Consider the following 22,881-nt stretch of genomic DNA (forward strand, 5'->3'; position numbering starts at 1 on the left):
ATTATCACTAGACTCTTCTCCCTAGTGCAAATGCCAGGGGGTCTGGGGAGTCCAGGGTTCTTCCTCCAGACTTTGCCATCTTCCCACCTCAAAGCTTATTTGAAAAAAAAAAAAAAAAAAAAACAAAACAACAAAAAAACCACACTCTGTCACACCCAACTTAATCTAAGGAAGCATCGTTTGCAAGAAGAGAGACTGTATTTCATTAGATTGACTGATGTAGCTGGAAAAAAGACAGATTCCTCAGCTGAAAGGAGCCAGCCACAGAAAAATACCTGTTTAATGCTGGCCCAGCATGTAGGCATAGCAGAGTCGTCTGTTTGACTGCAAATTAAGCGATAACCATACAACACCTGGTAAACCACTGTGGTTGGGGTGGGGGTAGGGGGGAAGAGGCGTGCTATATCCAGTGAAATACAGTACAACTCACCAAAAACCCAAATAACTGTACTCTTGCCAGACAAATATGGGCAAGACAGACATCATGTCGCAACGAGTGCAGCCTTCTCACAAAATGCAACGGAGACAACACAAAATGCTTGTAAAGCACCAATTGGTGTGACGCTGGAGCTGCACACGCACATGCAGTTCTTGTTCCCACAGTTGTGAAACCCTAAAATTCAGTGCAATGTTAAGACAACTGGAAATCAGTGATTCAATACAGTGTAAGCTGCAAGGGAAATCCTTTCATGGCTACCACAGTATTGCACCCCAGCAAGCTCAGTGCCTGGAGAACTTCATTTTGCACAGAAGCCGCTGAGCATGGAAAAGATTACTACAGCTGGCTGAACACAAAACATCATCTTGTACCTCAATTTACATCCACAGGAGAATATATAAGATATTCATTCACTGGCATGAATTTTACCAGTCCTGGAGGGTTTTTTGGGTGGCATTGGGGTATGGTTTTTTGTCGTTTTGTTTTTTTTTTAGAGCATAGGGAAAAGAAGCTACTCAGAAAGTAGTTTGAGAATGAGACACAGAGCAACCTCTGGCTTCAACTCCGCAACCTCTGCCTCCCCGGCTGGTGGGAAAGCAAACAGGGAGGGCACAGCTGTTCCTCACCCAGCGACCACCTGAGCTGGCAAAGCAGAGCAAGGCAAAAAAGGAAGCCTTTCAGGCAGGCAAACCATCTGCCATGCAATTCTGCTGCACAAGGTATCAATAGGGCAGCAACATATGTTCCTCTTCTGATGAGAACTATTCACAGCTTCTGGTTTGGACTTTGCTAGCCCAGGTTATAAAAGCAGGCCCTGGATGCAGAGGTACATACTCAGCAGCCCTCCAGAAGCCAAGATGCTCTTACTCTGACTGCTTCTGAGAAACTATTCCCCGTAGCTGTAAAAGCCATCTGAAACAGTCACAATAAGTCAAGGTTCAAAAGAATGAGCAGTAACTTCATATCGTTGCCATTTCAGCTTTACTGGCTTCCAGTAATATCTCCTCCACCCTCTCCCCACTCCCAAAAAGCCAACAGAAAAACCACCCCTCTATCATCTGGGTCCTTCATCATATACCGAGGGAAACTGTTACTCCCTCACAAAAAATCACAGTCAGAGAATTCATTAGTCTACTCCCTCACCACCTACCATTTCTCACATTAAGTGGAGAATATCTGTAATCCTAGGCAATCAGGTTTCTAAGGCAGAGAGTGAAAATTTGCTATTAGAATAGTCCATCACCACAGGACTTTCCTTCCTTCCTCCCACCCACCCACAACCTTCAAGAGAAACAGTTATAGCTCACTGGGAACAGAGGGAAACTCCTCACATTCAGCAAATCGAGCTCATGCACGTTGCCCTGCAGAAGTTCCTTCTTGGGCCAGCTGCGCATGCATGAACACCACTTGGTGTGTACCACGTGTTTGCACCCCAGCTGATCTTGCCCCGTTACTGGGACAAACTAAACCGTTCTAATTAGAGAAACGTCAGCGAAATTTGTCAAAAGACTATTTCAGAAGTTAAAAGGTCCAAAAGTCAAAGCTCCAGAACAGACAATGCTGACCTACCTCTAGCTGAGCCCACCCAGCTGCCCTCCCATGGAACGAAGCAGAAGCTGTCAAAGGACTTGACAATTAAGGAAAAAAAGGCATTTACAAGTATTCACAGTTCTGGCAACGTTAATTTAACCTCCTCAAACTGCCTCAGCTGTGCTCAGACTATGATTTCTTCCCTTCAATTTAAAGACTTGTAGCTCTCTAGATTCCCCCTCCTGCAGATGAGGAGGGATGGGAAGCGATGCACTGCAGCCACAAATGCCAAACTCTGCTGGTCTGTAGATTATATGATTAAAAAAAAAAAAAAAAAAAAAAAAAAAAAAAAGACTTGCCATGCTGACCTGAAGATACAGGTTTTACACCCTCTTCACCAAAGTGGGCACCTAATTATCTTGACTCACCTAAGCTTGATTGTGCTACATCTTGGCAACATTCTCATCTCCTAAGAAGGATGATACACGGTATTGAAGTCTCACGATCAGGATGGAACAAATCCTTTTTCTGCTATCTTGCTAATAACCTTTTTTCTAAAACAAAAGAAACAAAAAACCTTGTACAACAAACCCGTTCTGCTAATTGCTTTAGCAATGTATCCAAAGTCCTAAATAAGTAGAAGGAAAAACAGAGGATTTGCACACTCAGGACAGCAAATCCTGCCCAGCTAATTTTCCAAATGAATCGAGAATCCAGATCCAACCAACTACATATTAATCACTTGGCTAGCAAGAGGGATTTAACTTACACTAATGAACACAAGACTTCATTAAAGCGTAGTTTTAAGTTTAGCAATACGACAGAATAATCTATTGAAGGAGGAAAGGGACAGGACTGAAACTGCAGACTCAGTTATTTCTTGCCACTTATCACTAATAAATTAATATAAATTAAAAATCAATACAGCAGGATACTGCAAGACAAATGGTAATGTCCACGAGGAGAGGATGCGTACGACCCATCATCCCCGTGCTGCCAGGCACATCAGTAGCTCTGCAAGACTGGAGGGGACAGGGACAAGCTGCTTTCCCCAGCAGAGCCAGAATTTGCATCAGCTGCCCCTCGGCTCTCCATTTCCTATTCCCTCATGCCCAAACCATCTTCTGTAGACAGGACTGGTACCAACTTTGAATTTATTGTAGTAAGGAAGCCTGTCACAGAGCTACTTAAGCTATGTGCTTCTGCCATTTAGTATGGCCACAGAGCGAATGGGAACACATTTATAGTATTTCATCTTAAGCATCGTACTCTAGATTTTTTTGCGAGGCTGCTGCTGACTCCAATAATCTTGGTCAGTCAAAATCCAAATCATACCAGCCTCAGGTGGAAAGCTGAAAACAAACATAACGGATCTGATACATGGCACTAGCCACACACCACGTAAGAGCAGCTTTTCCATTCTTCAAACTTGACCTCAGCAACACCTGTTGGAAGTTATTGTGCAAAAATCAGTATGAAAATAGTATATAAAGCTCTTGGATAAAAAAAAAAAAAGGGAGGGGGGGTTTCCTCACAGGTGCTTAGTATAAAATTAAATTTTGACAGATTTATTACACAGTTGCGTTTACCACAAAGAGGAAGAAGGAAAACTGGTGCCACACAGCTGAGAGACTCCTTCTATATGACCTGCAATTTCGGTACATTTCATACACAAAAACCAGAAATCTCACCATCATGGCAACCCAGCAAATATTCATGAAGGTGACTTGCCACATATTACTTGAACTGGATTCAAACCCTTTTAATTTTTAATAGGCAGGGAGACTATCTAAAATAAAATATTTTTTTTAAAAAAATCACATCACTTTTACTACTTTCACTTTCAAAAATATTCATTCTCTTTCGGTTCAGTACCACATTTTTCATAAGCAGAAGTATGCTTATTCTTTTATCAAAAAGGCTGCTACAAATACCTAACCTTCAAAGTATTTAACATGATTAAGCACGTATTTAATTTTTAAAAAAATAAATAAAAATCAAGTGTCTTTCCCTTGTCAGTAACTCCCCACCCACAGAATTCATCCTTAAATCCTAACTTGTTACTCTAACGTAGACAACTATCTTCGCATGAATACTCCACTGCATCTTCTTTCCAACTACTTCATAGCAACCTAAACATTTAATACATATTCCTTTAAAGAATTTTGAGTGAATTTATTGTATAAAATTATGATTGGCATGGTACAGAAAAGTTCCTTTTAATGCACATTTCCCATTAACTTGTACACAAATATTACAAGTATCAAGCAAAATGCAAAAGTCTTAAGAACTAATTCCATACTACAAAAGTATTCACATAGTGAAGTTACTCTGGTTACAAAATGTCATGGAAATAAAAGCACTTCAAAATACATATTTGGGAAACGTTCTCGAATAATCAACACAACCTTAAGTTAGTTAAAAAACGCAAAGAAAGAGATACCCTCTTCAAAACACTATTGTTGATTTGGCAAAACGAAGCAAAGTTCAGATCAGTTCATTTACTGAAGGATTGTTCTCTCCAAGAAACAAAAAAACCAACCAAACAAACAAAAACTTTTAGTTAAGAAAGGGCTCAATTATACTATGATGACAAATAACGCCATCAAAAAGTTATCTGGCTCTCTTGTTTTCACACAGGAGCTGTCAGAGGCAGAGATGTGTAAATGAATACTCCCAGGTATATACAGCTTGCCTTTTCAAAAGCAAACCAAAAAAAAAAACCAAACCCCAAAACAACAAAAAGGAGACAATCTGAACTTTGTTGTTTCATTTACCTAGTTCAGTTCCTTAGGTCACAAGACCCAAGAACGGCAGTCTGCAAAGGATACATATTTAAAGAACAAAATTGAATTTCCACTACCAGGGACCGCGTAGGTGTCAAGGTACGCGAGCACCGTACATCCTCGCAGTAATGCTGTCGGAGGCTATCACATCGCTGCTTCCCAACGACCTTGGAGACCTGCAATTCTCAACAAGATGACCCTACAAACAGCCTTACAAAAAGGAGGCACGGTCATACTGTTAGAAAATAACACTAAATCTTGAAGACTGAAAGCATCTTTAAAAACTTACACAAAGTAACTACAAAATAAGCAATACGTTACATTATTTTTGTGTCAAATGACTTGCATGTGTTGGAGCAATTGAACACTGGTACGTATATCTACATGAAATTCACACATACAGGACATCGTGTTCAGGCATTATTGTTGTTTTCCTTTTACACACACACAAGTTACTGTCGGGTCATTCAATCTTTTCAAATGCAGTGAAAAAACAGTCCACAGCAGGCGTAAAAGGAGCATTATCCAATACAGTGTTGTCTTGCAAAAATGGAGTCAGAATTCCTGAGTCTCAGAGACATTACTGTCCTCCTCCGTTACTGGATTATTTATTTTTCCAAGGAGAACCTCTATTTTTCATTTCTTCACTCTACTGAAATTTATAATAGATTGCGTCTTTTAAAAAAATGTAAAACTTTTAGAAAAAAACATGCCAACCAAAGTGAATTTTTAAAGCTTTTTAAAAGGAGGGGGGATTCAATTACAAAATAAAGGCCACCTTCATGTAAAAGTAGTACTGCCAGTATCCCATCATTCTGTTTAGAGGAGAGATTTAGCTCCCTGTTCTGGAAGCCTTATTACATGCAGTCACGTGAGCTGAAAAACTCCATCCTTTTAACGATTAAAAATGCTATAAATAGGACTAACGTGGAACAGCCCTTTGTTACAATCACCAAGGTGGCCAAACCAATGCAACAGTTAAGTCATGAAGTCTCCTTCAAATAGTCACTGCAATCTATTATAACTTCTGTATCTTCCCTTTTACTTTGCATATTACACAGTGTAACTTAAAATGTTATTTAAGAGCACTTCAGTCCCACAATGTAGGATTTAAGCTTGTGTGAATACATATGCATGGCTCTGCAACATTTTTAATGACTTACAAAAATACATTCAACCAAAACTTTATATAGGGTTCTCTTATTTTAAAATCAAAAATGAAGGAAAAGCCAAATGGTCCCACCATTAGCTAAATAATACACTCCAAGTTCTGGAAGCAATTCAAAAGCAAAAGCACATTCAAGAATAACACACATTGAATTGCATACTTTCTCATTCATCTTTATCGGTAATAAAATTCTACTGCATATAATTATTCAGCCTTATAAATAATGCTAAGCAGAAAAATATTTACCTCTGTGCTACTTTTCTCAGTTTATAGAAGCATTTCTCAGTTTATAAGAGCAAAGGAAAAAAACCTAAAGTGCAGACTACAGGCCATGACAGGCATAATAAATGACCAAAGGTGCAGCCAAATTTGCAGTTACATCTTAAGTTACTTCACCATCTTTCTTGTCTTGCTAGAAGTCACCCCGTGTGCAACTGAAGAGCTGGTCGGTTGGTTTGTGCCACAGTACAACCTGTAACCACTGGTAATTTTTTGTAAAACTAGTTGAATTGTCCATAGGTATTTCTAGGCAATAGTTTAGGTTCACAAAACCTTACTTTATTAATACGTGAAATCACACAATATTGACACCTCCTCCAGAGAATGCTACTGTCCTTTTGTTGCAGTATGTGGTTGAACCACTGATGCTCGGTTGACTGTCTTTAACAAGCGATGTCTTCATTTCCATTTCACACGCTACAATAGCTGCGTTCAGTTCCACTTGAGCTCGGTGAACGACATAAAACATGAGTCCTATGCTTATGACAATCTGCAAATAAAACAAATATTGTAGGCTATACAAACTGTGAGCATGAATATAAAGCAACTGTTCTGAACAAAACAAAAAGTCATCAATGCAAAGATTCATGGAGGCATCTGTTGACTCAATGTTCCCAGGAAAGATACTTGAAGGGAGCTGAATCTAACCAATGAGTGGGGCTAAGCCGCCATATGCTAACAACATAACTAGCACATCAGAACATAGACATTACACAGAACTCAAATACTGACATGAATTGAAAAGATATTTTCTTTCTTTCCATTGACATCCACATACTTGTTGGAAAGCAATCCCTTCACTTTCTCTCTTGGCAAAAAAGTCTCCACAAAGAAACAACGTGCTGTATTTCTGGAAGTCAAAAGGGCTATTTTCCACACACCAAGTGAATAACAGGTTGAAATTGTACTGGGCATCTGCAGCTTGCAAAACAGCAGACACAGTGGATGACACAGACCAAAGAAAATAAAAGTTCTTGTTCTTGTCCCTCTGGTGTAGAAGACAGCAGAGAGCAGCAGTGTCACTGCGCTCCTTGGGTATCAGGACTAAACAGGACAGAATCAGAGTTTCTGAGCTTCTTAGCGTAGTCTGTATAAGAAGAATTTGGTTTCTGGAGGATGGCTCAGGGAGGGGACTGGATGTTGACGGTGTGGGGGCTTCTTTGTTTGTTTGTTTTAAGGAGGAAGCATCATCCAAAGCTATGGGTTTAGTTCAGGGTTTTGGTCTGAATTTTATTGCTAAGAATTGTTAAACGTTCACCACAAAAAGGATCAGGAATAAACCTGGACAGTTTTTGCTTAGAAATTACTCATTCAATGACATTGGCAAGCACGGCACTCCCCAGAGGTAGCCTCTGATTTCAATAAAACACCAGTTAAGTTTTCAGCTGAGATCCTCCTTAAAAAAAAATAAAATCTTAAAATAATAATCAAGCTGGCTCATAGTGAGAGTCCCTTTGAAACAAGTAAATTCCTCTGCCTTTTTTAAGAATGTCTTATGAAACTAACTGGTACTGCAACTTCCTTTCAAAAAACCAAAAAGGTTCTATTGTTTACAACAGAACCTCAAGTTTTGAGTCCAAAATCTGAACTTCACTATTAATTGGTAGGGCTATGTTTTCTTGAACATTAAGGACTATTAGTCAAAACACCTGTCAGCATGGCATAAAAGATGCTAGAATACTGCGGAGTGAGATGATTGACAAGTATGGCCACAAGATAATTGCAGCTGGAAGGCAGCCTGGTGGTCTCTAGACCAACCTGCTGCTCAGAGCAGGGCTGGCTGCAAGATCAGACCAGGTTGCTTAGGACTTCTGTCCAGAAGGGTCTTTAAAACTTTCAAGGCTAGAGATTTCACCACCCCTCTGGGCAACCTGCTCCACTGCTTGACTATCCTTGTGGTGAAAAAGATGTTCCTCACTAATTCACATTACACGTTTCAAAAGCTGTCCAATGTAAGAAAAAAAGAGACTATGGACACCAAGTTCTGAATATATAGGAAAAATCCTATTCTAAAAGCTTACCCAAATATTTAAATTTGACTGGTTTTAGAAATATTACTACCAGTAGCCTAGCTCCCTAGACGAATAACTTTAAAAAAATATACACACAGACAACCATGAAATGTGAACAATTTTGAGAGCTATTTACTAAATCAAAGTCCCATCAAAGCCCAATCAGGCAAAGCACCAGGCAGAAGTGGGAGAACACAAGTAATTCCTCCACTACCAGGCTCCTCTTCACTTGTTCAGTCAGGTCCCAAGGATTGTTCTCAAGGAGGTGAGCACTCCTATGCAAACATTCAGTCCCTCCAGCTAGCGCTTACCCGAGCAACAGTTATGTTACAACCTATATAATCTACAAAGGAGAGTCAATGTCATTACAAAAAACATTAACGAGAAAAAAAAAGGAAAAGACCACTGAAAACTACTACCCTGGAAATAACATTTCACAACTAAAACAAGAGCTGATCAATTAACCGTTTATTTTCTTTTTTATTTATCAAGGCTATTTACCCCACACTTACACAGGCATTTTTAATACTCATAACCCCGTTCTATGAAGCCTATAGATTATATGTTCCATTTAAGAGCACACAAGCCTTGGGGCAGGGGTGAGGTATAAAAGTAAGTCTAGGACCATTTTAAATCTTAGCATTGTTGAACATCAGCTTTATGGTTGTAAAAACTGAGGAAGATGAATGACTGCAGTACCAACTGCAAGTCTGCAAACCGCAGTAACTGCTGGTCAAGCACCGACACTATCAAAGGAAGCTTTAATATATAACCTGGTTCTGAAATACTCATGACCTCTATGCTCGTAATGGTCGCAGACTTGAGGCTTACCCCCAAGATTTATTGACAAATTATTTCATCCGCTAAGCTGACGTAAAGGTACTATATACTTCTTAGGAATTTACTCACTTGCAAAATTAAGATATTCCCATTTAGGCATTAGCAAAGTGGTATTTCTACAGCACTTTTCCTCCTGAATGCCTACGGAAAACCAGGAGTGCTCAGTGCTAACAGTGAACGCTGCACAGGTGCTAGGTCTACAAACCCTAAGCACACTATTGCACTGATGGCGGCTTTTGTGTAGGGGTGGTTTGACGAGTCTAAAATTCAGCAGGAGATTACCACAGAGGGCAAGAGAAGAAAACTTGACAAAATTGTGGCAGAAATAGAAAAAGAGAACACTGAGTAAGTTCTGCTTTGTGTCATGTGAGGTATGAGAGAATTAAACTTTTCTAACAGAAGAAAATAAAATCAAAAGAAAACAGGACACTGGAAACCCATTTCTCTGGGTACCTACCAATCAATAAGCCTGTGAAAAAGAAACGTCAGCTCAGTTTTGCAGAATCTACTGAAAATACCGGTAACACAGCTATAAATTAAACACTTAAAACCTGCTACTTTTCAATACCACATGCCGCACTTGCTTGGCTCTCAGTCTGTAAGAGGCTGGCTGCCTCAGACTAAGGAGCTGTTATGCCAACCGAGAGCAGTTCTTAACCCCGAAGACATGCATTCTCCCAAACCTCCTGCACCCACCTCTTTTGCACTGGAGGCTGCACAACCTGAAAGACAAACCAGCAATACCGAGTCTCTCTCCCATTTCTACAGGCATGCAGTTTCCAAAGCAAAGACTCAGTGACTTGAAGAGACAAAGCTACAGGAAGGAAATTTGTCTACTGGCTGCAGAAGAAAAATTCTGTCTTGAATTCCACTGGGACAGCACATCAGCAAGAAATTAGAGGGGTACAGAAATAAACTCAAACACAAGAAGATGACTGTTTCCAAGAGTAACTGCTTATCCAAGCAGTCATAAAGAGACTGACATTACTGTTACCAAGGTCTACGAAAGCAATTATTTGAACATACCTGTAAACTGAATATAAAATAGCCACTAACACTTTGTTCTGCGATGACATCCTCCATGGTGCGCAAGGTAGTGCCCAGGTATGAGTTCAGGAGCTGAGTAGGAAGCAGCCCAAGTGAAGAAGCCATCAGGTAGTTGGGTAGTGACAAGTCTGTAATCTGAGTAGAAGACAGCATAAGAAATTGAGCACAGCTCCAACACAATCTATGTACACAAACAACCAGACTGCTGCTCCCACAACCATCTGTGCAAAATAATGAAAGAATTCTTACATTCCTTCACTGAAACTTTCCACTGTGCACGAATGTAAGATAATACAATGAAACAGTACGTGGCTAGTTTTCATCCAGCCTTTTTAAAGTTACTAGGTTTTATTTCATTTCATCTTACATTGTGCAACATCTCTGTGCAAAAGTCATTAACTAAGGATACAATTACACTGTTCATTGAAGATGTTTATTTCTTCATGGCGAATAGAGCCCTACAATTTATGAGAATTTGCTTGCAGGAAGAAATTACTTTATCAGATGTGAAGGTCTAAAGCAAAAGTCTATTTGCTTTGCATTTCGCATGTATGGCAAGTAATACAAGAAGTAATTGTTCAAAATGTCACTGTATTAAATATGATCTAGGTAAACAGCATGGCAGATACAATTTGCCTCTGCAAGGGAAGTTACATAGCTCATTAAGATACATCTATCTATCAGTGATCTCTATCAGCGATACCTATCTATATCTATACTGATATACATGGGTATCATTAAGATTCTCTACCAAGATATTTTACATCACACTTTAATTAGTGAACAAAATAGTACACACGGCTATAGCTCTTGTTAGCGTCTCTGGAAAAAAAACACTAATAATACTTCTAAGGTATTTTCCTCTATTTGCTGTGAAACTTCTGTTCTGAGTCAACATGTGGACAGTTTACATGGGAACAAAGTACACAGTACCAGCTAAATTAATATCAGCAGCCATTGGGAAATAGTAAAGGCAAGAGCCAAGGAGCCAAAAGATATTTACGCAAGAAAAATGAAAGCAGGAGGAAACTATGAGTTAAAAAACAGTACGAAAAGGGTGATTTTGAAACAAGAAGTCTAAGGAATTTTCCAGACAATTCAGTTGATCAGATAGTAATAAAACAAGTTCTAATTAAGAACAGCCCCTAACACTGGGAGTCTACATGGAAATTATTGACCTTGACAGTTTTGTACAATGTCGAAGACAAGAGAATAGCAGCAAAGTTACTCATTTCATCATGCTATTCTTAAAATAAACTTTGGTTACTATGAAAGTCACAGTGCTGAATTCTCAGAGCTCTAAGCACCATCAGTGGAAAGTTTTTGGGAGGAAGAAGGGCAATGGAGGAGGAGACTGCAATGAAGCATAAAGATTAAGAATAATTCACTGGAACAAGATCCAATAAGCCAATTCCAAACTTCACACTACAAATTATACTTCCCACAGACTAAAATATGTACCAGCAGCACAAATAATTTCCCTCTCTATACAAGAATAATTTAGATTTATAATGGAAAAGCACTACATAATTATGTCAGAACTTCACATTTGAACGATACTTTGAAAAGACTTTTTTTTTTTTAAAAAAAAACCACATTATAGTAATCTGGGCCATGTAATAAGAATGCACAACCAAAACTTCCCATATTGCCAAGGGAACGAAGGAGCTGCTATTAAAAGTCTCTGAAATACTAACGCTGAGGAAAGATTTGCTAAGTAGGGCACTATCACTAAATCTAATGGAACTGGGAGACTTCCCAAAGATTGTTTTAACACTCCTAGCCACCTCTTTCTTTTTTGTATACGTTGCAGAGCAGTTCAGATGCAGAGCAACACATCTGCACATCTGGATCCGTCCTGAAGCAACGGGACCTCCTGAGCCATGAGAAAGACTGTTTCCAAATGAAGACAAAGCTGCCGATGGATACGCTGGACTGCAACTTGTGCTTCTCACTAATATAAAAGCTAAGGAGAGCGGGGAAAAAAAAAAAAAATTGCAGGTGTCCTTTTAACGCCTGGTTTACACTGGTCTCACTTCCCCTAGATGGCACAGAAAGCAGACAACATTCCTACCTAAGAAACCCAAGAAATTTTCAATCAAACTTACAGCTTTCCGTATTTTTCCTTCTATGAACTTTACCTGTTCTATAAACCCACCAGACTGGGGTCTGTGTGGCCAAGCTGCCAAACAGAGGCTACCAGGACTCAGTTTCTACTGAAAGCTCAAGCCAGCAAAATTAACAGTGAAATCCCAAGGCAAGTATGGACGATGCAATTGTGTTATGGGCCATACCAATGCATTTAAATAAAACTAAGAACTACTTAACTGCTCTGGCAACAAGAGCATTAGCCAGAAACTCTCCCATTAAGCCTTGTGCAGGCTTTTTGCGGCAGAACTTTTGTGTATTCTTTGCAGCTGACACCTTTGGTTTAGTATGGTCAAAGCATAAATGCTTGTGTCAGGACTTTGTTGGGGGCTCAGACGCCTTTGGGGATTGCAGCAGATTTCTCTCCCCGCAATTTATGAATGCCTGTGTTTTGGATCAGGTAGGCTTAGCAACTGAAAGCAAAGGACAATTCTTAGGCTCTTTCAAAAAAAAAAAATCCAAAAAAAAAACCAAACAAAAAAAACCTAAAACAAAACAACAACAAAAAAAACATTAAAAAACCCCCACAAAACCAAACCAAAAACATCCATCATCTTTCCAACAAGCCGAGTAAGCAGCCTGCATGTTCCTGCAAAGCAGGTACCATTTTTTCAACTCTGATTTCACTGTGTGCATTTCCGGAACCAGAGATTAACACTCAAACACTCAGATTTTTTTAGTCAGATTATTTCTTCCATGTGATATTCCTCTCAAAGAAGGGGGGAAAAAAAAGAAACATGAATTCTGATCTAAGCTACACCTGGCACTAGAAGTAATCAGTTTGCACAAACCTCACTCCAGGGAGCCACTAGGGGGAAGAAGGCGATAACCTGCATACCAGGCCTCCTACAGACCTGCCTTCAGAACACCCTGAGTTGCCAAAGGGAGAGGGCTGTGCATGGGCAAACACTTCAGTAAGAGCTATCAGCCCACCCCAGCAGCCCAGGCCACCCCGGCATCACAGGAGCGACAATTAAGCAAAACCAACTCAGAGAGAAATGCAAACATACTTTCACAGTGAACAAGTTTCTAGGTCTTCCAGAAAGGCAAGTAAATGCACTACCTCACTGCTCCTACTATCAGCGCTTTCCCAAAGAGCAGCAGCGTGACCTTAAGAAGCACCATGTCCATGTCTGGCTGCTGAGAAACTAAGGAATTGGTGTTAGTTTTCTTCTTGTGCCCTTTCAGATAATATGATCCCATCACTAATCAAATGCTAGGAAGCTCTTCCTTCCTTCTGTACGTTCCCCTGCAATTCAAGCTCCTCAAAACCCTCCGCAGATGGTACACGCCACCGAACAAGTGCTTGTTAATCCCAGCCCTGTAGACGACCCCTGTCACCTCAAGGTTATGCCTTGCCCTGGACCTCACGTATCACTTCCTCCCTCCCCCCTTATTTAAGTATTCTCAGTATCTCCACTTTACTTATAAATAGGCACATAAAAAACACGCATAGACCAGACTGCTGGAAAATTAAAGATGCGTAGGTTTTAAGTTCACCATTCTTTCCTCTACTATTAAGAGCAATCCTTTTCAGATTCACTGCTGAAGTTGCTAGCACGGTAGAAATGGATAGACGGTTAGGGCACACCAAATCCCCTTGCATTTTAAACTTAAGTAGAGCATTAAGTTTTCAAGTAAGTCAGATTTCAAAGAAATGACAGCTCAGTCTGTGTAGGTAGAATTTTGTACTTTATGTAGCCTAAACTGGACTCACAGTGGGAAACTGCCTTGAATACCCAGATTTGCATGCAACACTTTTATTTTTCAGTAATCTAGTAGTTCATATTAAGTGTTCTTGGTTAAAAATTGAACACAACATGCTTTATTTTACTATGCTGCAAAATAATAAATCTGGAGTAATAAATGCAACGCAAACTAATTTTAGCAGGCAACATCCAAGTTATCTGGCATACTCAAGAATCTAGTTTCATCTCATTTCCTATCTGTTACTTTAACACTGAAACCTTCCACTTGGAAAGAAAATGATTGAGCCTGCAGTACTCAGAGAAAATAAAACGCTGATTTACAGCATCATTTTAATATTGCATTGGTCTGAGTACTCTGCTGAACTGCGTTTCCAACAGAACGGTTATGCCAGGAAAGAAATCATTTTAATTCGGTAATTCTCTGGTCCACTCTTCAGATCCAATACTGCCCTACAACATCTGTTGACTACTTCAAGTGACACCCAGAAGCTGTGAGCAACCAAAGCATAACAGCTCTCCCCCACTTTAGGATGGTCACGTTGTAGCAGAGGCTTCATCTACTACACCGGGACCTTGGGCTCCAGGGAGACTTTGCTCCCGGCTGCACAGGTCTAAGCTGCCTCGGTCCTGCGATAATATAGGTAAATAAACAAAACAGCTGAGGTTTTTCTCATTCATAATAAGCAAACAGTTTAAGGATTTGCTTAAAAAGACATTATAAATTGTTACAGCTTTTACAGACAGAGATTGCAGCTCCTGAGATGAATGCCCCAGCAGACACAGTTTTATACATAGCAATTTTAACTATTTGATGTGGGTGTTAACCCCTAAAAATTGTGTGATTAATTTTTTCTTAAGTAACAAATTTGGTTATTCAATGACCTACTCATTTCAACCACATGATTCCATCAAAATTAATCAAGCGCTTCAGATAGGTACAGGATCAGGATTGCAGATGAGGGAAGGAAAGTATGCTGTAAGAAAGCGACAGACCAAAACACTTGTTTAGAGGCTCTCTTATATTAAAGAACATAAAAGCTACTGTTAAACGTTTAAAATGTTTCACAATCTGGTTTGCTTTGTTTTGATTTCACCAAGACATAACTGAGGTGCAACGCACAGCCAAAATCAGATCCTTCAAAGCACTCAGGAAGAGCTGAGGGTCTGAAATTGTGATCATCAGCACGATGGTACTCAAAAAGGTTACCTTCCATGTTCTTCTTTACTTTCTCCTTTAAGATGCTCAAGGAGAACAGTAAGACTATGAATTTTAAATAATTAAAGAATGTACCAATCTTCAGCTAAAAGTAGAAAAAGCAACACTAACCTTTTTCCAAACTCAAGTTAAAACTAACTTTCAGTACCACTCAGGTGTACAGTCCCTTTTCAGCCCTACATCTTACTGCTCTGCCCAAAATCCGTGACCTCTCTCGCGTGCATGGACTTAACACCCTGTATGGATTTGCCAGATGTATGCTACAAACACCAACCAAACTGACCAAGAATTTTAATCTGTCCACTTCTTTCTTTCCAATATGATTAAGTACTTCAGGGAGATCCAGCAAGACCGCTTAAAAATACAAACTATTGCTCCCACGCGGATCACTTTAAAACTGTTGAGTTCTCTAGAGATTTTGCTACACAGCACCTTGGTGCTTCTTTCTAACACCACAACATAGTCTTGAAAACCTGAAAGCAACTCTAGTGCAGTGCCACTGAACAAGGCGGCTCAAAAACCTGCCGTCCATCTGCAAGCACAGAAGAGCCACTAGCAGAAGCAGGTGGGGGGGACGTTACTTTTACTGTTGTTAAAGAGAAGTAAACCAAGGTTTCTTCCCAGAAAAGGAGGCAACCTCCACCAGTGAGAAAGAAACCAAGGTTTCTTCTAGGGAAAGGAGGCAGCCTCCACCAGTGACACTGGCCACCATGCTGCAAGCCATCCTTCAAGCCCAAGCTTCTTCCTTGGCCACAGCATGGCCCGGGCTGGGACTCACCGCGAAGACAGCGTTCTGCAGCCCGAAGGGGATGGGGGTCAGCCGCGCCAGAGCCACCACCTTGAGGCCGCTGCCGCCCTCCACCACGCGGACGACGGCGCTGAGCGTCTCGCTGCCCTGGATCCTGGCCCGCACCCAGTGAGCCAACAGGCGCTTGCAGGCCACGTGGGCAATGAAGGTGCCGACGAGGACGCCCAGCACCATCAGCCCCATGCCCAGCACGAAGCCGTAGAGGTAGCCGGCGGCCACGTTGAGGAGGATGTAGCCCCAGCCGCAGGGGAAGGAGACGACGATGAAGCCCACGGTGAAGAGCAGCACGCCGGCCAGGCTGTCCAGGCTCTCGGCCCAGAGCAGCAGGTCCCGCAGGTACTGGCGCACCAGGGCCAGCGAGGCGAAGCAGAGGGCGGCCAGCACGCACACGCTGAGGCAGCTCTTGCACCAGCAGGTGCCCAGGAAGCAGCAGGAGCAGCGCCAGCCCCGGGCCTCGGCCAGCCCGGGCCCGCCGCCGCCCGCCTCGGGCAGCTGGCAGAGCAGCAGCTCCGCCGGCGGCAGCCCGCCCTGCTCCGCATAGGGCCCCAGCAGCAGCCCGGGCGCCCCCGCCGCCTCCGCCGGGACGAAGCCGACGGCGTCCCCGCCGCCGCCTCCTGCCGCCGTCCCGGCGGCTCGGGACGGCCAGCGGCCCAGGTCCTGCCGGGCCCCCTGCGCCGCCGCCTGCTTCACGGCCCGGGAGAAGAGCTGCAGCGCCGCGGCCCCCGCGCCCCACATCCCCCCGCCCCGCCGCCCGGCTCTAGCTCCGCCGAGCCGCCCAGCCCCGTCGCTCCCCGCCTCCCCACGCAGCCTGCGGGCAGGGGCGGCCGCTCCCTCATCGCCCCGCCATGGCCCGGCTCCCGGCGGCGGAGCCCAGCCGAGGGCCGGGCGGGGGCGGGGAAGCGGCAGCGGGGAGGGCGGGGAGGAGGGGGCCGCGCTTCGCCGCTGCCGCGGGGGCCCGGCGGGCGGAGGGGCCGCGGCGGCCTCGGCGCTGCCTCCCCCCTCGGCCGCGCCGCCGGGGCTGCGGCGTTAGGCGGCGGCGGCACCGCGCTCTCCGTCCCGGCAGTGGCAGCGGCGGCCCTGGCGGAGGGCGAGTCCCGGCGGGCGGCAGCGGCGGCAGCAACCGCGGCAGCGGGGCTCCATCTCCCGGCGCGCTTGGGCTCCCGCTCCGCTCCGGGAAGCGCCTTCTCGGAGCGGCGGTGCCGATGTGGCAGCCCGGGCGCCCCTCGCAGCGGAGGCGGGAGGGGTGGGAGGGAAGAAGGAGGCTGGGCTCCGGCGGCGGCAGCGCCCTGCCCCGCTGCGGGGCTCGGCGGCGGCCCCGCGGCCCGCCCCCCGCTCGGCCCCGCCCCGGGAGCGGCGCGCCGGCCGGGTGTGCCTCAGCGGAGCGCCGCGGGCCCCCGCCGGGCAGGGGTCTGCTTCACGCCTCCGTGAGGCGGCCGTGGCCGGCGGCCTTGCCGGTGTCCTGCCCCTTTCTCAGAAGCCCTTCATCGGCGGCAGAGCCGTGACCGGCGGGATTTGGAGCCACCGTGCTGAAAAGCGGGTTATTTTCTGTCAGAGGAGCGCGGGGTCGAGGCGTCCCTGACTAGGCGGTTGCTCTCGGGGTCCCATGGCATCTCCCATGGAGGCTTGCTTTCACCAACACCCCGCTTTTCCCCTCTCCTCAGGCCAGACAAACCTCTCCCAGCCGGCAGCCGGGGGTTTGAGTTGAGGGGCGACATCCAGGGCCCCGCAGCTCCGTGGTGGCTGCGTTGGTGGCTGGTGGCTTCTCCACATCAGGCCAGCGCGACTCGCCCGAGTTCTTGGCTCACACACCTGAAGGCTCAGACACACTTTTGGGTGGTTTCAGCTTGAATTTTGAGCTGTTGACTAGGAAAGAAAGAGCCTGAATACGCAGCAAGGGCTCAGTTTCGAGGGGTGTTTCCTGAGGAGCCTTGCCAAGGCTCGACGGCTTCGTTGGTCGCTGTTGCTCTGGCATTATTAATGGCAGGACCCGTACAGTGCAGAAAGGGGTTTGTTTTCTTCACAATGCGCTCCAGTGGCGTTCTATTCCTCTGCTGGGAAATTTGCAAGCATATATAAAACGAGAATGTGTGTGGGAGTTGTAAAGGTTAAAGGGTGGTTGGAAACCCCCCCTGACTCTCAAAATGAGGAACGTATCTTGAAGAATGTACTGCAGATATGTTCGCTTGAAAAATACACCATCAGAAACAATATAACCTGGGCAATCCAACAAGTCAGCCTAAGAAAATGACAGATGTCTTTCGAGCACCACAGCAGAATAAAACAGTTCTGGGAGACTCTATTTATGCAGATAAATATCTCCAGCATAATCTGGTTTCTTGCTGTTACGTGTATCTGAATATGAGCATTTGATTTAGTGTGTGCTCTTTACTTAAGATGCAAGCAAAGGCAGGGTGTGCATCCAAAATAATAATAACAATAATGGCAAGAAAGCCCTGCATTACAGCTTGTAAAGGATGATGGGCATACTTACACGTTCAGTAGGGCATTTCAGCAAACTGTGGATGGCTGGAAGTTCAGTAGAAAAACAAGAAGACGAAATATTAATTTCTGGTTTTATACTAAGAGCACGTATATCTCTGATGTGGGTTCAACTTGTGTATATTTTTGCTCAGTACAGTTGCTTTCACAGAATAGAAAAAAGCCTGTATGGAAACGTCTATCAGAGTTACGTGCTTTACGCTGCCCCTGCATTTCTGCATTTAAAGTGCATAACCTCATGCTCAGAGCTGGAATGAATCTCCTGCTGCTACTCCTAAAAGCTACAGGGTTCTGTATTTATAATCACAGAGAACATATTTAAAAGGGACCGCAAAAGGGTATGAGGAATATAATGGTTTATCTAAGTGACAGTCCTAACATTAGACTCCAAGCTATAAAAATATTTTATCTAGTTAGTTATTGGAGATGCTTCTCCAGTCCCTAGGAATATAAAGGCTGAAACTCCTTGACCTCATCCATCCCCTGACCTCCCTAAAATAGCTAATCCTGGCATTGTACAGATCCTTGGAGCAGTAGCTCAGGAAGGAAAGGCGACACGCAGTCAGATATTGAGTGACACAGAGCATGGTCATGGAGCAGGAGCTGAAGCATCTTTGGATAAACATCCAAACGAGGCCACAGGAATTCAACAGGATGCCACGGAGCTGGGAGCCTCTCCCAGAGGCGGAGCGGATGCAGCTACAGAGCTGAGAGGCAGCGTCAGCTGGCTCCTGCGAGTCTTCCCGACGGGCTCTTACCCTCTGAAGAGGGAAAAAAAACAACCTCACACACCCTTGAAAATCTGCCAACTGCTGGACGAAACGGTCTGCCTTTCAGACTTACTAGCCAGTGAATCGTCAGATATTCCCATACTATGGACGATGCAGTTGCAATGGTCTGATGACAGACGCAAGGCAAGATCTGTAAGGAAAAGCAGTTACCTTTTCACAGACCGATCACTTTTCACTTAGAAAAACAGGCAAGCTCTTGAGCACACAGCTCCTGGGCAAACACTTTGTGCTCCAAAAGATAACGTGCTTTTTTTTTTTCTTTTTTTTTTCTCTCTTGTTTTTTTTTTTTTTTTCCCAAGTAAGTTAGTTGATTTAGTGAATAATTTCCAACAAATGTTGTCTAACCTGTTCTTTAAAAAAGCACTGCTGGCCTGGTTAGCCTCAGAAATTGTTTGAAGTAATAGGAATAAAAATTACAGGTTTAGTACATATGAGTCTAAACAGTTACGTTAGATCAACTGAAACTGCTCCTATACTTCCTTAGATTGAGTTACTTAGATTCTCATTAAACTCATCTATCATTTGAGCTGATTTCTTACCTGTCCTTATATTTTATTTTGGTATTTGTCTGTGAATCAATTTAAATCTGAGACACACAGGGTAACTACCAGAGCACTGTTCTGCTTCAAGAAAAGGTTTCTATAGAAAGATGCTCTCATGATGACATAGATTGTACTGGATTTTGAAGAATTTTTGCCATACGGGTGGTTTGCCAGGCCCGTGTTTTAAGTCCAGGATAGTTCCTTGATCTGGCACGAGTGACTGTGAAATGCTATTTTGCGTTTTGCAACACTGTTTCTCCTGTCTCACTTTTTATTTTGAGGAATATCAGCATGCAGACACACACAGCTAAGCACCTGAGTCATCTTAGTGAAATGAAAGACGTGACTCATTTAGGCCCATGCGATGGGTCCAGTCTGAATAGGGGTCCTGAAGCCAGAGAGTAGGATACATTAAGCCACAAATCAGGAGCCAAAATAATTCTGAGTTGCGAGCTCCTGAAAACTTGCCATGGTTATTTCTGAATTGCTCTTTGGGAGGGAGAAGCAGGACTTTTTTGAGAAGATACTAAGGACCGTAACTCTAGCGTACTTCTAAATGCCTGTGCTGCTTAATTCTATCAGCATTGATGTGAAGGTCCTTTGGTGGGAACTGCAACATTGGCTAATTGATGTCAGGAGTAACCATCCTTTGGCCACAGCAGGCTGTCACTATATGTGCCTCCACCTCACCTGCAGCCTTCCTTGCCATATGTTCCTTCACATCCACATGAAGGAAGGTGCATACACTTTTCTCCTGCAGGGAATATACTTTTTGCTCTTTAACAGAGGATGAGTTGCAAGGATGTGGGGGAAGATATTAGCAAGGAGCAAGCTGTGACCAGAGGAATTATTCTGGTAGACCAATTTAGGTCTGCAGGCCATAGGCTGGGCACCACTGGTTTGCGCCATTATATTTCAAATACATGTGCATTTGCAGCTTTGGCAAAGCGAATGAGAAGTATGCTAAAGGAAAACAAGCCATCGTTGTGGCTTTATATGAGATTGGTTACATTCCCAGCAAAGGGTGGTGGTTCTGAAGTTGTGTGAAGAATGGGAGGTGCAAGAGGAGAAATGGTGCAATTAGCAACTTAGGATCACCCAGTGTTTTAATTTTTTGGACAAATATCGATCAAGATGTGGCAAAGCTTGTATTGCTTCCACCTTCATCTAGAACACAAGAGATCTTTAAATAAAAGATACACACATAAAAAATGAAATGCCCATAAAACTCAAAAAATGTATTCATTAGAGAGTACTACTTTTTAAGTCTTAGGGTGGGAATCTAGACTGTGTTATTTTGCAGCTTGACTGATTAGGTGTCTACATATAAGACTAGAAACTTTATTACTTTATTTACAGTCCCAGCCTCCCAGACAAGTGCCGTACAATCCTGTTAAAAAAATTGAATGATTTGATATAGTATCATAAACTCATATAATTCAGAAAATGAATGGTTTTATTTTCATACATATTTGTACGTAAAAAATACAGTTAATACAATGATTTCACAAGAAACATTTCAAGCCAATTTTACTACAACTATATGTAAGGCATGAACAAAAATTAAATACAGTAAGCAATACACAGAAATATTTACATTGAAGGGAAGATTCTGAGACATCACTCTGGTATTGGTTATTATATAAACGGTGACGTACATAAAACAAGTCCATTGCAGTAGAACTGAGGATTTATGATGACTTGGGTGATATTCCTTAGAGTGTCCTAGCCTAGAAACAGCAAATGAGAAAACTTAAACATCCTTACACATAAGGCAAAAATACAGCTATATACTTGGTACATCTATAGCTGCTTTCAGCTGTTGCAGTAATGGAAAACTTAAGCTAAATTCATCTTAAAGACTCACATGGGATTCTTCCTTGCAAAAGGATATCCTTGGGTTGACAGACGAAACTTCCGTCAATTTTTCATTCCATGAAATGACTGCTTTGCTGCCAAAAGACCTCATCAGTCAGGGGCTGTTGGGGTAATGCAGAGCAGCCTAAAGTTTGGAAGTCACGGAATTGCTCTTGAGGGCCGGACTGGCATTGGCAGCCCTAGGAAATGGTAAGCTATAGAAGAAAGACCAAGTTTATTACAGTCATAGTGTCCTCCTGAATTGCACAGTGCGAACATTAGATGCACCTCAAAATAACCCTGTAGTTACTTACTTCTATCGGGGTCACAAACTAGGAATCTACATTTTCATGCAACAGAATACTTGAGGCAGTTCTTGAGAGCACTAACATTTAGAAGGTGTCCTTTCAAAATGAATTTTGGGTATCATGAAATAAAGCACAGCGAGCAAAGCATATCTGAGGAATAGGAAATTCTCTCAGTAAAGTATTTTATTGAGGTTTTTTACCTATAGATTCTTCTCCGGTTAAAAATGACTTAAAGAAGAAGTGTATCTAAATATATACCATGCTCAGGGCCCTTTTAATGGGAGGGGCTTAGGAAAATGGACATGTTAGTGTATCCTTAGTGTCATGTTTTCATCAGTTCCTACACATCTGGGGCTTTCTAGCAATATACTTTGATATTCTTCGACAAGCTACCACATTCCTTTTGATACACCTGCAACACTTTTTATCCAATCCCATAGGTAAAAGCTATATCTATATCCTTTGATATATATATTTTTGAAGTATACTAGACTAAGTTGCAAAGAAAAGTGTACCGCGTTTTCACTATTTCCATGGCAAGGGTATAGACCTATCGGGTTATGGATCGGAGGTCAGTTTCTCCTAATATTTTTGGATCAGGGATTTTTGTAAGAGTATTTAACATTAAAGGTTAACCCAAGAGCCAAAGATTCTGTTTTAACAGCACAATAATATTTGACTGAGTTTTACTAATAAGCTTTATCAAGCAGCTTTAAGGTTAGCTTCAAGTCAGCACTGAAGCAGGACTTTATATTTGAGTTTGTGGGTTGGATAAACAAACACGCATTTAAGTTTGCTGGTATAAAGCAGGCCACTAATTTCAATTACAACAATCTAAGATCAGAAAGAAGCTCATGTGTTTATTTTTTCATATGTCGTCTTGATTTATAATTAGCTTTTAC

At 42.8% G+C, this 22,881-nt stretch overlaps 1 protein-coding gene across 1 annotated transcript; it reads right to left on the reverse strand.

The window, feature by feature from the left end:
* Nucleotides 1-4,105: 4,105 nt before the first annotated feature.
* On the reverse strand, nucleotides 4,106-16,975 carry TMEM64 (transmembrane protein 64). Its single transcript, XM_063327171.1, has 3 exons — nucleotides 15,953-16,975; nucleotides 10,081-10,236; nucleotides 4,106-6,692 (listed from the first exon to the last, which is right to left on the reverse strand). Exons 1-3 carry the CDS (start codon nucleotides 16,715-16,717, stop codon nucleotides 6,498-6,500), a joined length of 1,116 nt encoding a protein of 371 aa, XP_063183241.1. The 5' UTR covers nucleotides 16,718-16,975; the 3' UTR covers nucleotides 4,106-6,497.
* Nucleotides 16,976-22,881: the final 5,906 nt, after the last annotated feature.

This window comes from Chroicocephalus ridibundus, chromosome 2, assembly GCF_963924245.1.
Source record: "Chroicocephalus ridibundus chromosome 2, bChrRid1.1, whole genome shotgun sequence".
Lineage (NCBI taxonomy): Eukaryota > Metazoa > Chordata > Aves > Charadriiformes > Laridae > Chroicocephalus > Chroicocephalus ridibundus.

Excerpts from the sequence above, each read along its gene's own strand:
- TMEM64 (XM_063327171.1), bottom strand. The coding sequence starts at position 16,717 with ATGTGGGGCGCGGGGGCCGCGGCGCTGCAGCTCTTCTCCCGGGCCGTG. Across the intron at positions 10,237-15,952 it reads TGCAGAACGCTGTCTTCGCG|ATTACAGACTTGTCACTACC; the intron begins GTGAGTCCCAGC and ends TCTTCTACTCAG. Across the intron at positions 6,693-10,080 it reads ATTTTATATTCAGTTTACAG|ATTGTCATAAGCATAGGACT; the intron begins GTATGTTCAAAT and ends TTTTATTTGCAG.